This window comes from Carcharhinus amblyrhynchos, chromosome 17 (assembly GCF_965287045.1).
Source record: "Carcharhinus amblyrhynchos chromosome 17, sCarAmb.v2.hapA, whole genome shotgun sequence".
In the NCBI taxonomy this organism is placed as follows: Eukaryota; Metazoa; Chordata; class Chondrichthyes; order Carcharhiniformes; family Carcharhinidae; genus Carcharhinus; species Carcharhinus amblyrhynchos.
In genome coordinates, this window is record NC_137340.1 from 8086162 (window position 1) to 8109801 (window position 23640).

A 23640-nucleotide genomic window follows, 5' to 3' on the forward strand; every position below is an offset into this window, starting at 1 on the left:
TAGAAGGTGGTGGGAAAGGAGAGAACAAGGAGGAAATCCAGTTTCAAATTCTGAAGTCAAACCAGTTTGAAAACTCAGGCAAAGGCTTCCCTCTGTCTCCAGTCTCCAGGAGCTTGGCACCTTCTCCTCCAAGTCACAGAATCCCTACAGCGCAGAAAGAGGTCCATCGAGTCTGCACCAACAACAATCCCCCACCCAGGCCCCATTCCCCGCAACCCCACACATTTATCCTGCTAATCCCCCTGACACGAAGGGGCAATTTAGCACAGCCAATCTACTAACCCGCTCATCTTTGGACTGTGGGAGGAAACCCATGCAGACATGGGGAGAACATACAGACTCCACACAGAAAGTGGCCTGAGGCTGGAATTGAACCTGGGTTCCCTGGCGCTGAGAGGGAGCACTGCTAACCACTGTGCCATCGTGCCGCTCCAAAGTTGAGAGAACGTCGTCTTGAGTTGGAGTCATGAGGTGAGGGGAAGTGCTGGGTTGGAGAACATTGAAATGGACTGCACTTTGAGCAGCAACATGTGAAACTCAGCACCAGGGTGTAGCTGAGGTATATAGCACAGATGCATTTGTTGGGGAAGCTCGGTAATGCACAAGGAAGGAAGATATCGGACATTACGCCAATACAGTAAGGTGAAGAGGGACGGGAAGAGGCTCGTGTAGGGCACTGCTACTGGCAAAGACCAGTTGGGCCAAATGGACTACTCCTGCGGCGTAAATTGTAAGAAAGAACTCGAGTGCAACAAACATGTAAGAAGTAACATTTTTACAAACTTTGTAGAGTAGAAAACCAGCATAGCGAATACTGTAAACGTGTTTGAGATGGCAGTAAAATGCAATCAGATATATTCACTGTATATCGACACTGCTTCAGTACCTGCGTCTGGGGGAATGAGGTTGTCTGGTGACTGGTGTCCCAGGCCTCACCGTACAATAGTTACGCCTCTAGAACGAAGCTAACTTCACTCAGCTCCCACGGGACACCCTCTCCATTTCCCCAACCCTGCTAACGAAAGCCTCGACGTATATGGAGACCAGAGAGAACAAAAACACATTTCCACAGGTCGAGGAAACCAGGACGTGTAAAGTGCAGAGGCAATTACATTGAAGTCTTTCTACTCAGCAGTACAACACATCTTACTAAATATACCCACAATGCACTTGGGTTAGTGGTTCGGGTTTAATTCTACCGTGGAACCTAACATTTCAGTGCACCATTTTAAGTTTTTGTTTTCTAATAAATAACATTAAGCAAGAAAGCTAGTGTTAACGGTCTTGTTGTTCTCTGGTCTGCATATAGGTGAGTATCATATTTGGTGAAACAGCAAAAGGCAACCACAGAATACACGTCGTTGGCCAATTCTTCTTCTGCGATTTTTGGCACAATTGTTTGCACGGTGTCAAGACAGCTTTGATTCTTTGCAATCCGAACTCTGAAATCGCCCGGGGCTCTGTGCAGTAAATGCTTTCCACAGGGTTAACGTCGCACGACAAGTCTGTGCCAGCTTGCCTCATTCGTGCCAGCTACGGGACGGCAGGTTCCACAGTTCACCCCTACCACCGACCGCTGATGCTGGCAATGTCGGCGTGATATTGGCGCGGCAACCGGCCACTTGCTCCGCCTTCTAGAAATGTCGAGCGAATGTTTGGAGGCTGAAAATGCTTCCGACAGTTTTTGTTCAATTCTGAAAAGCGAGGAGAAAAGGGAAAAGAAAGCGTTCATTGTCTGCGAGGCCCTTGCACCAGAAGTAAGCCTCCGGTTTGATTACCGTAATTAGACGAACAACTTAAAACACTGGGTGCCAGAATGCTACAATACATCTCTCCATTTGCTTTGGACTTGAATGCAGTAAACATGGACAACATTCACGTTTGATAATGAAAATATTATTGGCAAAATAACATCATGCAAGGGTAAGGTTGTAAATAGCTTCAACACGAGAAAATGTAATCTCTACTTGACATTCAACGGCACCAGTGTCAAATAAATACCACAGGGATTATCACTGACTCGAAATATAAATCCTATGGCTGGGTTCAGAGGCTCAACTCTTACTCCTCAAAGTCTTGCGACTGTCTACAGGGCACAAGTCAGCAGTGTGACAGAGGAGCCTCTCCTCATCTGGGTGAGTGCAGCGACAACAACACTCAAGAAGCTCATCGTAACCCAGGGCAAAGCCGCCCGCTTTGATCGGCATCCCATCCACCACTTGAAACAGTCACTCTCTGACACACCGTGGTAGCAGAGGGTACCATCCACAAGATGCACTGCAGCAACTCACCGAAGCCCCTTTGGCAGCACCTTCCAAACCCGGGACCATACTAAGAATCGGTCACAAGGGGAAACAATCACCCCCGCAAGCTCCCCTCCAAGTCACATGGAACTATATCTCTGCTCCTTCAACATTTGAATCAAAGTACAGGTGGCCAACACCACATGCCAGGCTCTTGGGATTCCTTTTGCTGATGGCAAACTGACTTTTTAAACATACTCATTGTGTTTAGACTGTACCTGCCAGGCAACTCTCACTCAGTAGATATAGTGTACATGCAAAGAGCTCTTTAAAAGGCAAAAGGGTTCTTTTTCACTGGCAGTAGCAGCGAGTGAACCCTCTTGGCCTCTTTTATGTTAAACAAATAAACTAACTCAAATTACCTGAGGGGAGAATAATATTTTCTGCCCAGGAGCAATAACAGATCCACCCTGCTGGATAGGTGGGGTTAAAAGAAGATTGCACAAACATCAAATCAATGAACACGGGATCCGTTTGTATCCAATCCAAGCACATTCGATCAGATAGACTTTCTAATACATGTCTGCTTTTAGCTGGGGGATCTATCTCCGCGCCAGTATGATGAAGTGAGAATTGTTTGGGGCTGGTAGATGGATATCCAGTAGACAGATAGCTCCCAGCAAAGTCACTTTCCAAAGAGAAGTCAGGATCTGAGGGCAATGCTGTCTCCTAGATTTGAAAGAGACACTGTACGATATTTGTATTATGGCCACTCAAAATGGAGGTGTGGAAACACAAGTATTTGCCTGATACTGTTCCCTCCCCTCTCCCCAATCAAAGGCAAGTGGCCTCTTTATTTTAAGCAGGTTAATAATGCCTCTATTAAAACAACCGTGGCAAATTTGAGCAGAGGGCAGTAAGCATTTGGACAGTAACATTCCACAGCTTAATATCAGGGCTGTGGCTTTTAGGAACCCCCACCTCAAAAGGTATCTACAATACGATCAAAGGAAATTAGTCAGGGCTGACTGAAAGAGAACAAAGCAAATTTAGACAAATTGACGTTCAGAGAAATGGAGCTAAATTTGAATTATTCCTCCCTCGTTCTCTTCTGTAGTACAGCCTAAGTAGTAACTTTATTGGCAATTCAGTTACACACAATTTTACTTAAATGGCTAAATAAGTTAATGAAAATGACACTGAAGAAATTTCACTGGTCTAATTAGCATTAGAATCTGTTCCACACAAAAGAAATGGTCATTGAAAAATAACGTTTGTAGCTGGGGAGACAGTTCAGAGAGAACAGTGAGCAGTGTAAAGATAACTGAACAGTGGCATGGGCAGCACAGTGATTAGCACTGCTGTCTCACAGGGCTAGGGAGCTGGGTTCAATTCCGGTCTCAGGTGACTGTGTGGAATCTGCATGTTCTCCCCGTGTCTGCGTGGGTTTCCTCCACGTGCCCCGGTTTCCTCCCACAGTCTACAGGTGTACAGGTTAGGTAGAAAGGCCATGCTAAATTGCCCCTTAGTGTCTGCATCACAAACCAGCTATCCAAATAACTGACCTTCCTTGATACCGATAATCACTGTCAGAAAAATGGAGGTCATTGTTTGAAATGGTTGGATTTGATGTTAGGTAGGTTGTAAAGTGCCTAACCAAAAGATGAGGCGCTGTTCCTTGAGCTTACTTTGAGTTTCATCAGAACAGTGGAGGTGCTGAGGACAGTGAAGTGAGAAGATTTACAACCTCAGGTGACTGAAAGCTCAGAGAGCTGCATAAGGACGCTGGACTCGCTCAGCAATATGATGACAGGCCAGGCCCAAACCATTCAGCCTAGTTTCTTTCAGGTGCTGCTGGATCTGCTGTAAATTTCCAGCCCTTTCGTGACTTTCCAATCCCTTCTGGAACTCCAGCTGGTTCCAGGCACACCAGCGGAAACCAGTCCCACACTCGGGAACCACCAATCCCAGCTTCACGGGCGTGGTTTGCTTTTGGTTTCAAAACCCAATTGACTGAAACTATTTTTAATCTGGGAAACGGTAATGCAAGGTGTATTAGGCAATCGCACACATTTACCCACAACCCTAATCAGACCCCCACAGGAACAATGCGGATAGCTCTGAGCACCACACCTCAGGAAACATAGGAAGGGGTGCAGGGCAGATCATTAGACTGATACTCCAACTAAAAGGGTTAAACTATGAGGACGAATCACAGAAAATAGGACTACGCTATTTGGCCTTTCAAGCCTGCTCTGCCATTCATTTTGAGCGCAGCTCAATACCCTGATCCCACCTTCCCAAGCAGATTGATTCCGTTAAGTCAGCCCTTGTAGAATTAACTGATTGATACATCCAAAACGTTTAAGATTTAATAGTGAAAAGAGGAGAAATTCTTCCCTCTTTTCTTGGGGGGGGCCTCTCTTCGCTGAGTCTTTGAATATCTTTAAGGAAGAGGTGGACGGATTCTTGATAAGCAAGGGGTGAAAGGTTATCTGGGGGTTAGGTGGGAATGTGGAGTTGAGGTTCCAATCAGATCAGCCATGATTGTATTGAAGGTGCAGCAGGTTTGAGGTCCCTACTCCTGCCTCCTAATTTGTACATTTATATATTACCAAGAGCAAGTAAACACAATCGTATAATTGGAGTCAGCCCATTCACGAGTAAAATTAGGAAGTATTTCTCCTCTTCTAGTCTGTGGATGCTGGGGGTTGACGGGGACTTTCAAGACTGCTGTTAATAGATTTTTGTTAGTGTCGGGCTATCAAGGAAGGTAATGGACACAAGGTACAGAGAAGCCAGGGTCTAATTGAATAGAAGGGCAAGCTGACAGGATAGAAAGATCTACTCCTGTCCCTATACAACGGGGGTTATTTTAGTGAAAGGATGAATACAGGTGACAGATGGGTGCCTTGCTAGTATGACTGTGCCCGTCTCAAAGTCTGGTTTTACAATGTAACATTGGGCTTCAATGAGGATCACCATAATCTGAACTTGCCCAGAGAGGCCAGCATCTCAAATGCTGATTCCACACTAATCTTCACAGCAACGTATGTGGGGATTCTTGGATTCATCCCCACTGAGGATGGGGGGTGTTCTGGGCTGGCACACTAAGGATGGCTCGAGGAATGAGCAAGAGGGTGCAGAGATTCTCAGATGAGGCACATCTGGTGGTCCTGGTGGAGGGGGGAACGGCCTGTGCCCACAGAGAGAAAGAGCCCACCTCACCCTTCTGCAGCTCTGGTGCTGTTCGGCCTGGCTTGATAACCCAACTCCCATTGCTCCTGTAGAACGAGGGCCATGCCTAGCAAGATGCCCATTATTAAACATTCCTTTCTCCTGGTGGCTCCCAAATGCTGTCCAAATGAGGTAGAGTAGCACAGCACTCACTCCTTTCTTTTTTAGATGAAGTCCTCAGAGAATTTCCCGAATAAATGTTGACAGAACGTTGGTGAAGTCTTGGCACACTGTCTCCTGATGTGTTTCAAAGGTCCTCTTCAAACCTCCAGCAGTAAGTGAACAGTAAAAGTGCGTTAAATAGAGTTCTAAATCCTCAGCATTGACCTATTTACTCCCCAGTTAAGCTAGTCATGGTGAGGAGAGGGCACAACGGGGCAAGCCGTATACTGTCAAACTGCCATGCACCCTTATTAATGAGCCCGGGCTGACATTTCAATTGGCAGTCAGTCCTCTGAAATCCTTTGGGCAGACATGACTTTACCAAGATGGCGTCTTGCACTAAACACAGGGCTTTCCTTGGCTAGCTCGAATGCTCTTCAGAGCTGAAAGTAGCCAGGGAGAATCGCTGCTTCTATATTTTGACATGTAGATGAGATAACTCACTTACCTTTGTAATCAATCAAAAAATAGATAGCGTCGGGGAGATTACAAGGGAGTTTGTTCATCCCCTCGCACTAGTGAAGCCACATATCACCATTTTAGTCATTAGACTTCCATGTTTATAGCTCAATATCTCTTCCTACTCAAACAGCTTGAAGTCCTATTTTCTGACGTGTCTAACACCTGTGGGTGGCCTAGAACCTGAACTTCCAGCCAGTTAATGTGAACCATACGGATCACTCTCTACCTGACTGTAAACAGGGCTTCACGTATCGGATCAGCCAAGCAGACAATGTGTTTCAAAGCTAAACCACACAAAGGATGTCGCTAGGTACATCTCAAACACAGCTCCAAAGGCAGTTATATATCAGGTCATTTTTAATGCCCGGGTTTCGTGTACACAGTGCTGGAGGAGCACATAGTCCCTTCAACTAAATATTGGAAAGACTGATAGCATCAAGTTCAGACTCCACTGAAGACTCTGTTCCTCTGTCCCCAGCTCCATTCCTCTCCTCAGCAAATGTCTATGTCACAGTCAGGCCAGTTACAACCTCAATGTGATATCTGATCCTGAAATCTGACCACATATCCATAAATCACTGCCTATCTCTGTAATATCAACCAACTTCACCTCATCTCATCTGTTGCTCAAACACTCACTTGTTACTTCCAGACTGGGCTATTCCAATGTTCCCCTAACCAGCCTGCCATCCTACTCTTTGAGAGATCATCCAAAGCTTTGCTTCCTGTGTATTAACTCATAGCGAGTCCTGTTCCGTCATCACTCCTGTGCTCGCTGACCTACATTAACCCCTTGTACAGCCACAGCTCAATTTGATAATTCCCATCCTACTTTTTAAATCTCTCTGTGGATCTCCCCACCCTTGCCCTGTAATCAGCCTCACCGCCACAATCCTGCCCCCAAAATCCCGAGGATACTCCACTCTTCCAATCCTGATCTCTCCAGCATTGCCAATCTTAACTGCCCCCACCAGTGGCGGCCGTGCCTTCAGCTGCCTAGGCATCAAGCTCTGGAATTCCTGCCCTAAACCTCTTCCGCTTTCCACTGCTACTTCCTCCTTTAAGACAGTCCTTTAAAACCTACCTCTTTGATCAATCCTTTGGTCACCTATAGAACCATAGAACCCTACAGTGCAGAAAGAGGCCTTTTGGCCCATCGAGTCTGCACCGAACACAATCCCACCCAGGCCCTACCCCCATATCCCTACATATTATACCCACTAATCCCTCTAACCTATGCATCCCTGGACACTAAGGGGCAATTTCTTAGCATGGCCAATCAACCTAACCCGCACATCTTTGGACTGTGGGAGGAAACCGGAGTACCCGGAGGAAACCCACGCAGACACGAGGGAAATGTGCAAGCTCCACACTGACAGTGACCCGAGCCGGGAATCGAACCCAGAACCCTGGAGCTGTGAAGCAGCAGTGCTAAACACTGTGCTACCTGACCCAGCAGAGGCGATTCTTCCATCCTGCTATGCTAAATTTTTAGTGGCGTGCCAGCCAATTTGCGGTGATATCTGGTGCTGTCTGATTCATGCTGGAAACCAGCGGGAACACCAGGTAAGTTGATAGGCAGAGGGATCTGGGTGTACAGAGGGATCTGAGTGTACAAGTACACAGGTCACTGAAAGTGGCAATGCAGGTGGAGAAGGCAGTCAAGAAGGCATACGGCATACTTGCCTTCATCGGCCGGAGTACTGAGTTTAAAAATTGGCAAGTCATGTTGCAGCTTTATAGAATCTTAGTGTTCAATTCTGGTTGCCAAACTACCAGAAGGATGTGGAGGCTTTGGAGAGGGTACAGAAAAGATTTACCAGGATGTTGCCTGGTATGGAGGGCATTAGCTATGAGAGGTTGGAGAAACTTGGTTTGTTCTCACTGGAGCGATGGAGGTTGAGGGGAGACCTGATAGAAGTCTACAAGATTATGAGAGGAATGGACAGAGTGGATAGTCAGAAGCTTCTTCCCAGGGTGGAAGAGAGAATTACTAGGAGGCAGAGGTTTAAGGTGTGAGGGACAAGTTTTGAAAGAGCTGCATGAGGCAGATTTTTTTTTACACAGAGAGTAGTGGGTGCCTGGAACTCGTTGCTGGGGGAGGGAGTGGAAGTGGATACAGTAGTGACTTTAAGGGGTGTCTTGACAAGTACATGAATAGGATGGGAATAGAGGGATATGGTCCCCGGAAGCATAGGGGGTTTTAGTTGAGTTGGGCAGCATGGTTGGTGCAGGCTTGGAGGGCCAAATGGCCTGTTCCTGTGCTATACTTTTCTTTGTTCTTTTAAGTTATCTTAATTTTAATGTAATTTACATGTGATTAGCAGGCCCGGGGTTGAATTCTCTGGGCCTACTAGCGGCCCCCACCCAGTATTTCACTCCAGTGGACTACCTCCCCACTTTAGGGGAACTAGCTGGAAGACCCCATTGAAGCAAGGGGGGGGGGGGGGGGCACTCGGGGCCCCCGCAGGGGGTTGGGCAGTGGGGGTGGTGCCCCCAGGCATGGGTATCCTGACAGTGCCAGCTTGTGCCTCCTGGGCATTGCCCAAGGGACAAAGTGCCCATGGCCAGCGGGCACCTTGGTACTGCTCATCAGACGTGGGGCTGTGCCAAGGGATCGGACCTACTGGGGGGCAGGGCCAATGGGGCGATCAGTGGGGATGGTGGGGGAGTCCTGCTGTCACTCTGCCATTGTAATTGATGGGGCTGGAAGGAGGTGAGCAATCGGGGCAGGCCGAGTGGGAGGGGGTAGTGGAGGTGGTCAGCTGGGGGGTGGGAGAGTGGCTGGAGGTTGGGGGTGCGGTGGTGGGGAGGTGGCCTGGGCTGGCCTGCAAATGGATGGGGTCATGGAGGGTTTGGCAGGGGCGATTGAGCTGGCCAGCAAATAGGAGGCTGATAGTTCAGGGTCAATGCGCATGTGCAGAGTCCTGCTGGTTTCAGCCCCCTGGGCGGGAATAGACCCTCCCCTAAAATCTAATGACAAATCACACTGGTGGCCCCTGCATTGCACAGAGGGGGGAGATTCTCCTGTGAACCCACTGTGAAAACCAGTGTGAATTACTCCAGTTTTCCGCAAATTCTACGCTTTGAACTTTCTTGGGAGAATCCGAGCCAGCATCTCCTTGAGGTTTGGGGTCAACACTCCTCCGAAAGCATTTTGGAAAGTTTTATTATCTTAAGGGTCCTATCGAAATAAAAGTTGTTTTGTTGTAATTGAATGTAGAATCCCCTCCACTAAAGTCATTAAATCTCAGAGACTGACGTAAGCAACGAACTCTGAAATTGAGCAGGGGCCTCAATGAGTTAGGCAGTGCCACAGTGTTTAAACTTTCATTTCCCACAATGTTTTTACACTTATGCTGAATTCAGAAACTTGGGGAGATGTTGGGACAGAAAACTGGTGTCCCCTGTGCTGTTTTCCATTGCCTGCTTTGGATTTGCTGCTCTCTAACCAAGGGAAACAAATTATTGAAAATATAAATATACACTGACCTGAAATTGCAAGCAGCATTTTCCTCCTGGCACCAAATGTGGTAATTCCGAGTTCCTTCAAATCCTGGTCAGTCAGGGTGAGAAAAGTCTGAAGGTCAATCTAGGAAGTCACGAGAGAAAGAGAAGTCAGTATATCTTTGTTTAGGATGAAGAAAGTGCATAAAACAAAGTCTTTAATCCTACTGCTCGTTTTAAGGCTCCATTTTGTATTTAATAGCTGTTTATTATCCATAAGATATTGCCCACTTACCTTGGAGAAATAGCTGGAATAGTAAGGAAAATTAAAGTAAATTCCAGAGGGCTGTGGCATAACTTTTAGGATGGGTCCCAGGGAAAGTATAAATACATCTGAGTTTTGGACATATGTCTTTATAAACTATAGTGTTAAGTTAATAGTGATTACTTTGTCTAACTCTTTTTGATATATACAAAGTTTGTTTTTATTTAAGAACTTACAGCTTGGTTCTGTATCTTCATTCTAGTAAGACTGATTCTGGTGCTGTGAAAATCAAGTTCATGCTTTATATGCTTTAGAGAATAAATTTTGTTTCTTTGAATTAAATTCTTAACTGCTGAAAATGAGGGTAACCGACTGAGAAATCGATAAGCAATCCTGAAGTGAACGCAATTCAAACAATCTTGCAGTTTATTACACTTAAAAAATTGAGGCCAAGAGGTCAACAGCTGGAAAGGCAAGATTATAAACAGCAGGGGATGGCTTCTGGCTTTGTTATCGTTCCAGTAAGCCTGTCTTGTGTAGGAACAGAAGTTATTCATACGATTTCCCGTATGAAAAATGTTGGCATTTTACCTAGCAACAGGTGGGCTGTGTCACATTGTCATAGAGATAGTAATTGAGAATGGAGCCTTGTTTTGTTGAATTTATCTGTACGTGTTTGCTGACAGGAGTAGCCAGTTCTGTTTGGCAAAAAGACAGAGGCTTTGGTGGAGACTGCTCGATTGAGATAGCCAATAGGAGGTGATGTTTAGTGAAGCCTGCATTTCATGCAGGGAAGATACCCATGTCATTGTTCAGTGCCTGGGGCTCTCTCACAGTTCGGACTTTGTAAGAGAAAAGTAGAGGGAATATTTTCCTAGTTTAAAACTAGAGGAAGAAGCCTGCAGTGGCCCTCACAGAACCTTGTAGCAAAAAGCAGGCAACGCAGTTCCCATAGAAAGCTACGGGAAGACAGTCTGGGGAAACTTGAACAAGGAGCTGAGGCATCCTTAGTTATGACATCAGTAAAGGAAAAGATGGGGGATGGAGTAGCTGAAACGCTAATTGAAAGACTCCCAGAACAGGTTACTTTAAAGAGTTAGCTGGAATAGCAAAGATAATTAAAGTAAATTCCAGGAGGCTGTGGCATACTTTCCAGATTGGTCTCAGGAACAGTAGAGTGGACCTGAGTTTAGAGCATACATCTTTATAAACTATAGTGTTAAATTAAAAGTGCTTAATTTGTCTAACTCTTTTTGATATACAGATATTTGACATAAGAACATAAGAACATAAGAAATAGGAGCAGGAGTAGGCCATCTAGCCCTTCGAGCCTGCCCCGCCATTCAATAAGATCATGGCTGATCTGTCATGGCTCAGTTCCACTTTCCCGCCCTCTCCCCATAACCCTTAATCCCCTCTCTTATCAAAAACCCATCAACCTGCGTCTTAAAAATATTTAGCAAGGCAGCCTCCACCACTTCAACGGGCAGAGAATTCCAGAGATTCACCACCCTTTGAGTGAAGAAGTTCCTCCTCAACTCCGTTCTAAACCGCCCCCCCCCCCTTTATCTTGAGGCTGTGCCCCTTAGTCCTATTACCCTTTCTGAAATACAGTCTTTTTTTTTATATGCTGGGTGCATGGTGGCACAGTGGTTAGCGCTGTTGGTTCACAGTGCCAGGGACCTGGTTTCGATTCCTGGCTCCGGTCATTGTCTATCCGGAGTCTGCATGTTCTCCCAATGTCTGCGTGGGTTCCCTCCAGGTGCTCCGGTTTGTCCCACAGTCTGGAAGACGTGCTGGTTAGGGTGCATTGGCCGTGCTAAATTCTCCCTCAGTGTACCTGAACAGGTGCCAGAGTGTGGCGACTAGGGGAATTTCATAGTGACTTCATTGCAGCGTTAATGAAGCCCACTTGTGGAACGAATAAATAAACTTAAAGAGTTTGTTTATGTTTAAAAGACTCGTGGCATAGTTCTGTCAGTTGGTTGCTGGGTGTTCGTACATTGTAATGGTCGCTGGCAAGTTCGCCACACTGGTAAAGAGTGGAACTGTCAGGTAACCAACTCCCCCACACAAGCTTGGAAAGACCAATCCCACTCAAACTGGGAGTTATATACTTCCATCTCTTTGCTGTTTGGAGCAGTTAAGTACTGGGAAAACACAACTACATGTGTTGTGAGAGACAAGGTGGTCTAAGGGATTATCTTACCACTCTTTCCACCCATGACCCTTCAAATCAAATCCATCCTACAACTGACAAGGTACAACACTGGAACCTCGCACAAACTGTCCCCAGCCCAGCTTCCTCTGTGCCTGACCCCTCCATAAGAGATCTATCCACAACTTAACACCAACAGGGTTAAACTGAGAACCTCAATGAGTGCTCTGAAGCAGACTGCACTGATTCAGCAGCATTCAGCCCTGGGTCTGTGGTTTGGTTAAGACACAGTTACGTGTCAGTGGAAAGTTTCACACCACAGTCAGCTGGACCATGCCCGTTCTGGGAAAAGAGGAATACCGAACCCCAAAAATAAGAGGCTGTCTCAGTGCGAGGTGAGGTTCCTTACACACCATACCAAAATACACAAAAAAAAACCCTTCCTATCCATTGCAAAGCATGCAGCAGGAGAGAGAAAAAAAGGTTTTCAAACATCCGCAGGTATACGTATTAACGTTGCGGTCAGACTAACCTCTTGCTGCTGGAAGATATCGGTGTATTTGCCTAAACCGAGTTTGCTGAAGAGTTCGGGCAATTCTGAGCCTTTGAAGGAACTATTCAGGGTGCAGCCGTTGCTGCCCATCAGAGAAGAAATACAGTCCATGTACGTACTGCTGGTTAAATAGTGCTCAGCTGCAGAGACAACAAGATTAAATATTACCATGCAAAATCTGATACGGGAAGAATCTAAAGCCTGAGGAATGTAAAATTTGGTCTACCTCAGTCTCACGGGAATGGATAGCAATGGAAGTTCTCTTTAGGAATGTGACAGTTGCTGGATAATAAAAGATCAAGGTCCATCTAGTTAGTCTATTACCATGCTGTGCGTCACAGGTTGACGTGTGGATGAATCATCGCAAACAGTATAAATCAATCTTTTCTATTGTGGGATATGGGCATTGTTGCCAAGGCCAGCATTTGTTGCCAATTCCTAATTGTAGTCTGCTGGGCCATTTCAGGGAGAAGTTAAGAGTCAACTGCATGGCTGTGGGTCTGGAGTCACATGTAGGCCAGAGCAGTTAAGTATTGGGAAAACACAACTGCATGTGTTGTGAGAGACAAGGTGGTCTAAGGGATTATCTTACCACTCTTTCCACCCATGACCCTTCAGGTCAAATCCATCCTACAACTGACAAGGTACAACACTGGAACCTCGCACAAACTGTCCCCAGCCCAGCTTCCTCTGTGCCTGACCCCCCCCCATAAGAGATCTATCCACAACTTAACACCAACAGGGTTAAACTGAGAACCTCAATGAGTGCTCTGAAGCAGACTGCACTGATTCAGCAGCATTCAGCCCTGGGTCTGTGGTTTGGTTAAGACACAGTTATGTGTCAGTGGAAAGTTTCACACCACAGTCAGCTGGACCATGCCCGTTCTGGGAAAAGAGGAATACTGAACCCCAAAAATAAGAACCCCAAAAATTTGATAATCAATGATTGTCAGACTAGCTTTCAAATTTAACGTATTTTATTGAACGAATTTATATTCCACCAACGTCCGTGGTGGGATTTGAAGCCATATCCCCAGGACATGAGCCTCCGGATTACTGACCTGGTGGCATTCTGACTGCGCCACCGTCTCTTCAAATTTGTCTACAATAGTCTCAGGCATAACACACGGAAAACTACCAGTGATGGGCTGCTTAAAAGATCCAAAGTCATCAGTTCCTCACCAAGCTACACTCATCCATTTTGCTACCAGCTCATTTTGTGTGGCTGGCACAGAACAATTTTACCCTGTCTCTCTGGGGGAATGTGCACTTTCCTTGGGTCAACGTGATCTGGGCTCAAATCAGAGTTATACTAATTCAACAACCACACCCTCCGGAGAGGGAACTGAGCGAGAAAATTGAGCATTGCAATCCAGAGCGAAGGTGTTTTCCTCAAATTAGAGAGAGGGAGAGAGTTTAACTGACTCTTCCTAACACAGTAAAACCTTCTCGCGAGGATGCTTTAATGCACACAGGCTTTATTTTTGCTTGACACAACGGCTTCTGCAAGTACAGATTACCAGACTGGTGCTAATATAAATATTTTGCCACTGATGTTCTCTCACAACAGGTTAGTCGTGGGGAGCTGAAGTCAGGGCAAGGGCAACTCAAGGTGGAGGTAAAATAACAAGCGCCTCCTACATTGCACCCACTCCCAAATTCACAGGGGGAAAACCAATGATTTGCTCTTCAGCATAAAGGCCAAATAATTTACGTTTAGCATTCTGAGATCACACTCGGCGTGACGTGGATTCAGACAAGGGGAACGTAGGTAACTAGTTTTGTTCATTGTGGCAGAGCAACAACACTCAAAACACAAAGAAGAAGATTTTGTGGAACTAATGGATAGGTTATCCAGTTGGATGAGAAGACAGATCATAGCAAGGGGCACCTCCTGAAAATATACGCTAGCAACTGATTTACTGTTGTAAGCAGAAGTATTAGGCAATTATGGACTTGACCATATCCTACACCCCAGCACGACCAAACATTCGCCCAGAGGACGACGTGTGGGGGGGAGCCTGCAACTCTCTGCCTCAAAGGATGGTTGGGGAAGAAACGCTCACCACATTTTTTTTATTCTTTCATCAGATGTGGGCACCACTGGCAAGGCCTGCATTTGATGTCCATCCCTGGCTACCCTTGAACCAAGAGCCCGTTAAGAATCAACTATGTTGCTCTGGGTGTGGAGTTACATGTAGGCCAAACCAGGTAAGGCTGGCAGATTTCCTTCCCTAAAGGACATTAGTGAACCAGATGGGTTTTTCTTTAACAACAATCAACAATGGCTTCATGGTCATCATTCAACTTTTAATTTCAGATTTTTATTGAAATTCAAGTTTCATCATCTGTCGGCGGTGGGATTTGAAGCTGGGTCCTGGGCATTACCCTGGGTCTCTGGATCACCTGTCCAGTGACATTACCACTGCTCCACCATTAAAAAGTGCATGGATAGATACTCGAGGAGGTGTGGCCTGCAGGGTTACTCACCATGTTCAGGACAGATGTGATTAGACTGGCAACAGTTCATCAACTGGCAGGAACATCATTCTTCTAAAAATTCATTCGCGGGACATGGGTGTCGCTGGCTGGCCAGCATTTATTGCCCATCCCTAGTTACCCTTGAAAAGTTAGTGTTGAGCTGCCACCTTCAATCGCTGCAGTCCATGTTCTGTTAGGGAGGGAATTCCAGGATTTTCACCCAGCGACTGCGATGGTAACTGGCTTGGAGGGGAACTTGCAGGTGGTGGTGTTCCCATGTATCTGCTGCCCTTGTCCTTCTAGATCAAAGCGGTCGTGAGTTTGGAAGGTGCTGTCTAAGGATCTTTGGTGAGTTGCAGCAGAGCATCTTGTAGATGGTACACGCTGCTGCTACTGAGCGTCGGTGGTGGAGGGATTGAATATTTGTTGATGTGATGCCAATGAAGCAGAGCTGCTTTGACCTGGATGGTGTCAAGCTTCTTGAGTGTTGTTGGAGCTGCACCCATCCAGGCAAGTGGGGAGTATTCCATCACACTCCTGACTGGTGCCTTGTAGATGGTGGGCAGGCTTTGGGGAGTCAGGGGGTGAGTTACTCGCCGCAGGATTCCTAGCCTCTGACCTGCTGTTGTAGCCACTGTGTTTACGTGGTGAGTCCAGCTGAGTCTCTGATGGGCTGAGCATCCTCACGTGGCACACATTGTCCCCGGTTTCTCCGATCAGGAGGCCATTTTGCGGGGCTGCCAGAGCTTTACACTGTGTCGGGATCCAAACACATCTGACCCCCAAGGCACTAAAATGTTTTGTTTCTCAGCAACGCCAGTCCTCACAGCTCGAGCAGCCTGGAGAGGAACTTCCACCCCCACATGCGGGCATCACATACACGGCACAGAGAGTGACTAAGGGACGTGGCCTCATCAATAGTGGTTACAATAAACTTTAATGACATTAACGGTTACGAATAAAGATATCCTGATAAAATATGCCATTTGCTTCCTTTTAAACTTTTCAAGGCATGTTCCCAGGGGCCAACTCAGCCAAGATCAGGAAATGAGAATTCCACTGCATTCGAAAGATGTAAACATTTCAACATGTTTTATACTGGGATAGGAGCTGGAATTTGATTTCTTAACTTCGCTTGAGGCCCCACATTCAGGCAGACCACATGCCAGAGCAACTCTTTCTCTCTCCAAGAACTGTTTGACTATTCCAATTACAGGGCGATTATATTCTATCTTTTTACACAACGGGATACTGGTAATCTAAAACTCTATTACTCAGAAAGACTGTGACTTTTGGCTCCACTGAGATTTTCAAGGCTGGCCGAGGACATTCGGTACAAGCCAACCCCAGTCTAAGACAATGATGGTACAGGTTAGAGGGGCTGAATGGTCTGCTTGTGTATCTATAATAAGCTGGCTGCGGGCTGACAAGGGAGTGATTTCTTCTTGCAGAAAGCTGGGAGTTATGTGCAAGAGAAAGACTTGCACCTCTTTTTTTTTTATTCGTTCATGCGACGTGGGCATCGCTGGTTGGCCAGCACTTATTGGCCATCCTCAGTTGCCCGAGGGCATTTGACAGTCAACCACATTGCTGTGGGTCCGGAGTCACCAGACCAGGTAAGGGTGGCAGATTTCCTTCAGGAAGGAAGATTAGTGAACCAGGTGGGTTTTTATGACAATTGACAATGGTTTCATGGTCATCATTTCCTCCCACAGTGCAAACGTGCAGGTTGGGCTGATTGGCTATGCTAAGAAATTGCCCCTTAGTGTCCAGGGATGTGTTGGTTAGAGGGATTAGTGGGTATAATATGTAGGGATATGGGGGTAGGGTTTGGATGGGATTGTGTTCAGTGCAGTCTCAATGGGCCGAAGGGCCTCTTTCTGCACTGTAGGGTTCTATGATGATGAAAAAAAAATTAGACTTTTAATTCCAGATTTCTATTGAATTCAAATTCTGCTGTAGACCCAAATCCCCAGAGCATTCCCAGTCCAGTGACGATACCGCTACGCCATCGCCTCTCCTATTAAATAATTAAGCGAGGATTCTATTTGATTATAATGCACTGATCCCATCTTTATTGCCTAATCTTCGCTCTTTCACAAAGTCATCCCATTCCTGCAGTTTTAAACCAATCCTCATTAGCAGCCTCAAAACTAATAATGTCTCAGAACCACAGAACACTATAGCACAGAAACAGGCCTTTTGGCCCTTCTCGTCTGTGCATTTTTCTGTCTAGTCTCACTGACCTGCACTTGGACCATATCCCTCCACACCCCTCTCATCCATGAACCTGTCCAAGCTTTTCTTAAATGTTAAAAATGAGCCAGCAGCTCATTCCACACTCCCACCAGTCTCTGTGTGAAGAACCGCCCCCATTAATATTCCCTTTAAACTTTTCCCCCTTCACCCTTAACCCACGTCCTCTGGTTTTTTTCTCCCCTAGCCTCAGTGGAAAAAGCCTGCTTGCATTCACTCTTTCTATACCCATCATAATTTTATACACCTCTATCAAATCTCCCCTCATTCTTCTCTGCTCCAGGGAATAAAGTCCTAACCTATTCAACCTTTCTCTGTAACTCAGTTTCTCAAGTCCCGGCAACATCCTTGTAAACCTTCTCTGCACTCTTTCAACCTTATTAATATCCTTCTTGTAACTAGGTGAGAATTAAAGTATTAAACAGAATCTTGATTAGTAATACAGCAAGTAGCAAATACACTCATTGCTGTCTCCTACAGCACATTCTAACATGGAAATCCCTCTGCCACAATACCTGTAATGCTTACATGGGTTATTTTTTTGCTTAGGGCTGTTGATGGAAGCTGGGAATTCACTGTGTGAACCATTCCGATCTCTCCAGTTATCTGAATCACTGCTGCCTCCGATACACTCCCGACTGTTTGACCGTGACAGTGACACTGGCGATGACGACTGCAAGGCAAGATCATGATTAGATGGCACTCGTGCTTCTCTTAACAATGTCTGAAGACTTTGGTGAATGCCTTTAAAGTGCAGCAGAATGCTACTCAAACAACCTTAACCTTTGGTAGTCGATAACATGAATGAATCACTCCCTGTCTTTTAGACACTGCCTACTCTCCATCAAATGTTTCCCTTCCTAAAGGAAGAGGCTGGAGTTGTTTTCCTTGGAGTGGAGAAGGCTGAGGGGGGACCGGATCGAGGTATATAAAATTATGAAGGACTGTACATAATGGCAGACAGGAAGGAACCTCAGCAGAGGGGTCAATAGCCAGGGGATAGATTTAAGGTACGGGGGCAGGAGATTTAGAGGGGAATTGAGGAATAACCTTTCCCCCCCAGAGGGTGGTGGGGATCTGGAACTCACTGCCTGAAAGGATGGTAAAGGCAGGAACCCTCACAGCATTTAAGAAGCATTTAGACGAGCACTTGAAATGCCACGCCATACAAGGTTACGCACCAAGTGCTGGAAATTAGGATAAGGAGATAGGGGCTTGACGACCGGTGCAAACAGGGTGGGCTGAAGGATCTCTATCTGTGCTGTAAAACACCATGACTCTTCCAGATTGCTGGGTGAACAAACTGGCTCTACTGACCTCCTTCCCCACTCAACAGCAGCAGCCCCTCTCCATTCAACCTCAAAGGCCAGAGCCCACTCCCCAAGTGAAAGCATCTCCACAACTGCTTCGTGGTTACCACGGGCTGGATGTGGAGCAGGGCGACATCCTACTCCAACATAAAACAGCTAGCCACATTTAAGGGCAGGTTGGATGGGGCAGAAATAAAGTGGTTGCCAAATGCCCCCTCCCTGAAACCCGTCCCTCGGACAGTTGGGCCAAACAGATTTGGCAGCACAGAAACGTTGTGTGTAATTCTCTCCATTTTGCTGCTTGGGGCCTGCATTCAGCAATCCAGGCTCCAGATGCAAAGGCCTCTCATGATCAGCCTGTACATCACCGTCCAGCCCAGGAGAGGCTGGCAGAGGCTCGCTGCAGTCCCCACACTGGCTAATTGAAGGCTTCCAACAGCGAGAGATCGGATCATTCCCTCAACTGACCCAGCAACACAGCCAATCACAGTCCATGGCTGGCAGGGTCAAAGGCCAAAGGGCCACCTGAGGCTATCTGAGCAATTAACTGCACCCGATGCCATAAGGCTGCGGTGAGGACGGAGGGCTGGGGGGTAGAAGACAAGAGGAGGACAAAATAGGGAGAGAGATGGAGAACAGCAGCTGAAAGAGAGGACAGGGCAATGATTTCAGAGAGAAAGAGGCTGAGGGAACAGGGTGAGAAGTAAGCAAGAAAGAGAAAAACACAAAGAGAGAGAAAGGGAGGAAAGAGATGGGCTGGGAAGAGAGATATAGAGGACAAAAGGGGAGCAAGATGTGGAGAGAGAGAACTGATAAAGGGGAAGGGGCAAGGGGAGAGAATTAGGAATGGAATTAGACTTTGTGGAGCCACAAAAAGGAAGACGTTGGCAAAACAGCAAAAGAAATGGAAAAGAAATAGTTTTACGTGCTTGTACGATTAGGCACGAGAGAAAGAAACCAGTATCCAGGGTTACGGAGTTGATAGGGCAGAGTGAGAGGTTAAACATAGCACAGAGAGAGACTATCCCTCACCAAATACCACTTCAATCTCCCAATATAATAGAATAATAATCCATAAAATGTTTAAAGTCCTGGCACAGAATTTAACCTCTCAAATTGCTTGCGTCAAGGATATTATTGATAATTAAGGATGGTGAGGAGGAGGTTTAGAGGAATATTTATCTTTTGCCTCTTTACACTTAGGCCAACTGAGATTTTATTTCAGAATTTTTTCTATTTCAGTAAAGTAAAATCTACTATTTCGTTGTGCTCAGACATCAATACAGTCAAGAGTTCAGTCTGGAGGTGAAACTGAAGTTTGGCTGAATCAGCTTTTCACTGCACCGTCTCGACGTACAGGTTTTCAAAACTGAATGTGCCTGACTTGTTAAAAGACAATCACAGTTCCAGACCAGAAACTTAGAAAGGAATCTGCTAACAGCGGAACGCAGAGAGTAATTGGTAACATGTGGCTGGGTCTCTGCCTGAAACTGGGTATTCATCATTCTTTCCTGGATTCTGCCATTGTTTACACAGCGAGAAGTTTTCTTGCATGGGTTTGAAAAGCTGTGGGATTCAGCACTTCTCCACGCGAGCGCCCTGCCAGCCCTTACAGCCAAGCGGAATATGAGACCTCATCTAGATAAATCATCGCTTTCAAAATAAAGTCGTCGTTAGTTTTGGACGGGCGTCAAATACTCTGGTGCCTGACATCTTGGTTAAATCGGAGCGAAAGGGAGTTACATATCGCTGGTATTGAAAATATGATGTGACAAAAAAATCTTCAGCCACATTGCTGGCTGCACGTTCGCCTCCCGAGCTAAAACAACAGTAGGTGGCTGTGGAGGCGGTCTCCACTTGGAGGACTGGCTGTAAAAAAAAGGACAAAAACTGCAGAGCAATGGAAATTTTTCATTACCTCGTACGTAGTTGCCATAGTTGGTTTGTAGGACACATGATTGGTGCGTCTTAGCTCTTTGATTGTTTCTGCGGGCATTGATTTGGAGAACCCAAGACCACTCCATGTATTTGTTGGGGTCCTTACTTCAGTCACCACTGGCTTCTTGAGCATGGCTTTGTCAGGAAGAGAGTTAAAAGAGCGTCACTCGGAAGGAGGTGTCCCAAATCATCGTCACGTGTTTCGTTTTGGCGTTGCGGGCGTTTTTTTTATTGGATGTGGGCATCGTTGGCTAAACTAGCATTTATTGCCCACCTCTAATTGCCCTTGAGAAGGTGGTGGTGAGCTGCCTTCTTGAACCACTGCAGTCCGTGCGCTGTAGGTACACCCAAGGTGCTGCTGGGGAGGGATTTTGACCCAACCATACCTTGCTGCTAGTTCATCTACTTTGAGGACCTTAAGGACAGAGACACAGTTGTTGGGTCAAAATCCTGGAACTGGCAGCATTGTGGAAGCGCTTTTACCACAGGCTGCAGAGGTTCAGGAAGAAGGCAGCCCACCACCATCATCACCTCAAGGACAACCAGGGATGGGCAGTAAACCTGGCACCGGCAACAACACCCACATCCCCAGAACACATTCTTACAAAAATTACTGCGCTAAGCATTCTTTATATAAATATTGCTTCTAACAGCTTATTTTGAAACGGAATTAGTCAAGAACATTAAATATAAGTGTTTGCCCAAATCACAAACTTGAGACTCATTAACCAAATGCAGATGAGGAGGATCAGATTCCTGCAGTGGTTAGTTTTGCTCTGTCTCCGTTTGTGCTGGTATCTGCTTCCCTCTGACCGCCAGGGAAACTGGACCCAAAATATCACTGCAGATCTTGGCCAACTTTCAGATAAGGCTGGAGGTGTCTTGCGTTCCCCTCCTTACTTCCATTTAACAAAACTGAATTGTAATTTCTCAGGCGTTCTACCATCACGTGCCGTGCGAAGGAACATCACATACTCCTTCTGCCTCACTCCTAATTCAAATCCCGTTCTATCGCGATGCTAATGCTTCTTTCCCTACCTATTGGCCTAGTGGATATGGAGCCGGACGACATTCTACCAATGAAAATCAGCCACCCACATTTAAGGGCAAGTTAGGTGGGGCAGAAATAAAGTGATTGTCAAGTGCCTCCAACCCAAATTCAGCCAAATCCCCCCTCCCCTGAATGAAAGACACACCCTTCCCTGAATTCAGCCAAGGCCCCTCCCGCAAATCAAAGATACACCCCCGCACCTTCCCCCAAATGCAGTCTAGGCCCCCTGCCCCAAAGCAAGGACCCTCTTCATACTGCCTGCATGGGTAGGCCCAGGGTAGGCCTCACAGCGTCATGGACCCGGGTTCGATTCCCAGCTTGGGTGAGTGCCTGTGCAGAGCTTGCACGTTGTCCCCATGTCTGCGTGGGTTTCCTCTAGGTGCTCCAGTTTCCTCCCACAGTCTGAAAGGCCTGCTGGTTAGGCGCATTGGCTGTGCTAAATTCTCCCTCAGTGTACCCAAACAGGCACCGGAGTGTGGCAACTGGGGAATTTTCACAATAACTTCATTGCAACGTGAATGTATGCCTGCTTGTGATTAATAAATAAACTATTCAGTGAAGTGCCACTAAAAGGCATTTATGCAAGTATTACGCAGGGATCCATCTGCTTTCAACACTCTTGGCATATGACTCAGGAGCTGTGGAATGCAGATGGCCATTCGCTGTCCAACTATACAGGGTGTTAGTTAACACTATAGACCAGTGTAAAAATATAATGTCTTAGCTGCCAATTAAAATCCAGCACTTTCCACCCAGAAACAAGTGTTTTAAATGTCCTGTCACCCTTAACAAAGCCAATTCAGAGTGGATGGTCAGAGTATTGGAGGCAGACTCGGTGGTCTTTGCAGGAACTCATGGCAACCACCGAGTACCAGTGTGGAGGAATTGCTTTCCCAACTGTTGACAAATAGCAAGAGGTCAGAGGTCACTGTCACAACACATACCTTTGGTTGCCAACAGCTTCTTCTGTTCATAGTCAAAGGCCTGGAAGTGAAAAAGAGACACAGCACTCACTGAAATGTCACTGCGACACGACCATACCTCTGGGGGCAAACACTCGGACCGTGGCTCGCGGTTCCGCTGAAGATGGGAATTGGGCGAAGCTCGGTAACGTGACAAGGTTGGAGATGGAGTATTTTTAAGGTGCAAAAACACTCATTCAAAACCAGCCAAACAAAGTGAAACAATGCACACTGAAAATCTCGTGTAGCATTTCCACCCTGTGCAAACTAGTCTGAATACCTCTGCTTTACTTAAACAAATTGGGATCATTCTCAGGTATATACATTGTCGGGTGGTTCTACAGCTTCTCTAATGGGTGAGAAGTGCATGGAGCAATTTCACATCACCAAGAAAGATTAAGATTTTAGCAGGGGCAAACCTTCACGCAGACATCAATTCATTCAAACAGATTTTAAAAGCATCGTCTGAAATATTAAATCCCCAGTGCGGTGAGGTTAAAAAGAAGGCACCCAACTAATGCGGCACACCTACAGGCTGGCCACAAGCAGCGCAGCTGTGTTTTGAAACAGGACTTGCATTTATATAGCACCTTACACATTCTCAAGATGTCCCAAAGCAATGTTATAATACAGGAAATGTGGCAGATCATTCGCACACATCCCACAAACGATCATGAGCAAATAGTCTGTTTCACTGAAGTTGGTTGAGGGATAAGTACTGGGCCAGGGAATCGGGGAGATGATCCCAGTCCCGTGTCAAAATAGTGTCCCCGTGGGACCAACGTCAAAAGGTCCCAGGTTTAATACATCATCCAAAAGGTGGCAATGCGGCCACCCTCAGTACTGCACTGGATTATCTACCTGGCTTTTGCGCTGAAGTCTCTGAACTGAGACTTGAAGTCAGCAATCTTCTGACTGAGAGGCAAGCTTGGCGCCCACCGAGCCAAAGGTGATACCTTTCACCGTTTTTTCTTATCTTTGCCACTACACGTAGACTTCCCTTCACAGATGAACTGGGCAGTGAGCTCCAATATGACAGTACGTGACGGGGTCCGAGTTCAGGGAATAAAAGGGATATGATGATGCAGCACTGGATTAGTAATCGAGAAGCTGAG

At 46.4% G+C, this 23640-nt stretch overlaps 1 protein-coding gene across 1 annotated transcript in view; it reads right to left on the bottom strand.

Annotated features, from left to right (window-relative positions):
- Positions 1-258: 258 nt before the first annotated feature.
- Positions 259-23640, bottom strand: part of bicc1a (BicC family RNA binding protein 1a) — a 265871-nt gene continuing 242489 nt past the window's right edge. Inside the window, exons 15-20 of the mRNA XM_080205453.1 lie at positions 22508-22547; positions 20493-20647; positions 17793-17937; positions 12507-12667; positions 9597-9696; positions 259-1694 (exon numbers count right to left, since the gene is read on the bottom strand). Of these exons, the coding sequence (XP_080061579.1) occupies positions 1564-1694; positions 9597-9696; positions 12507-12667; positions 17793-17937; positions 20493-20647; positions 22508-22547 (732 nt within the window). The 3' untranslated portion in view covers positions 259-1563. The remainder of the gene's footprint in view (positions 1695-9596; positions 9697-12506; positions 12668-17792; positions 17938-20492; positions 20648-22507; positions 22548-23640) is intronic.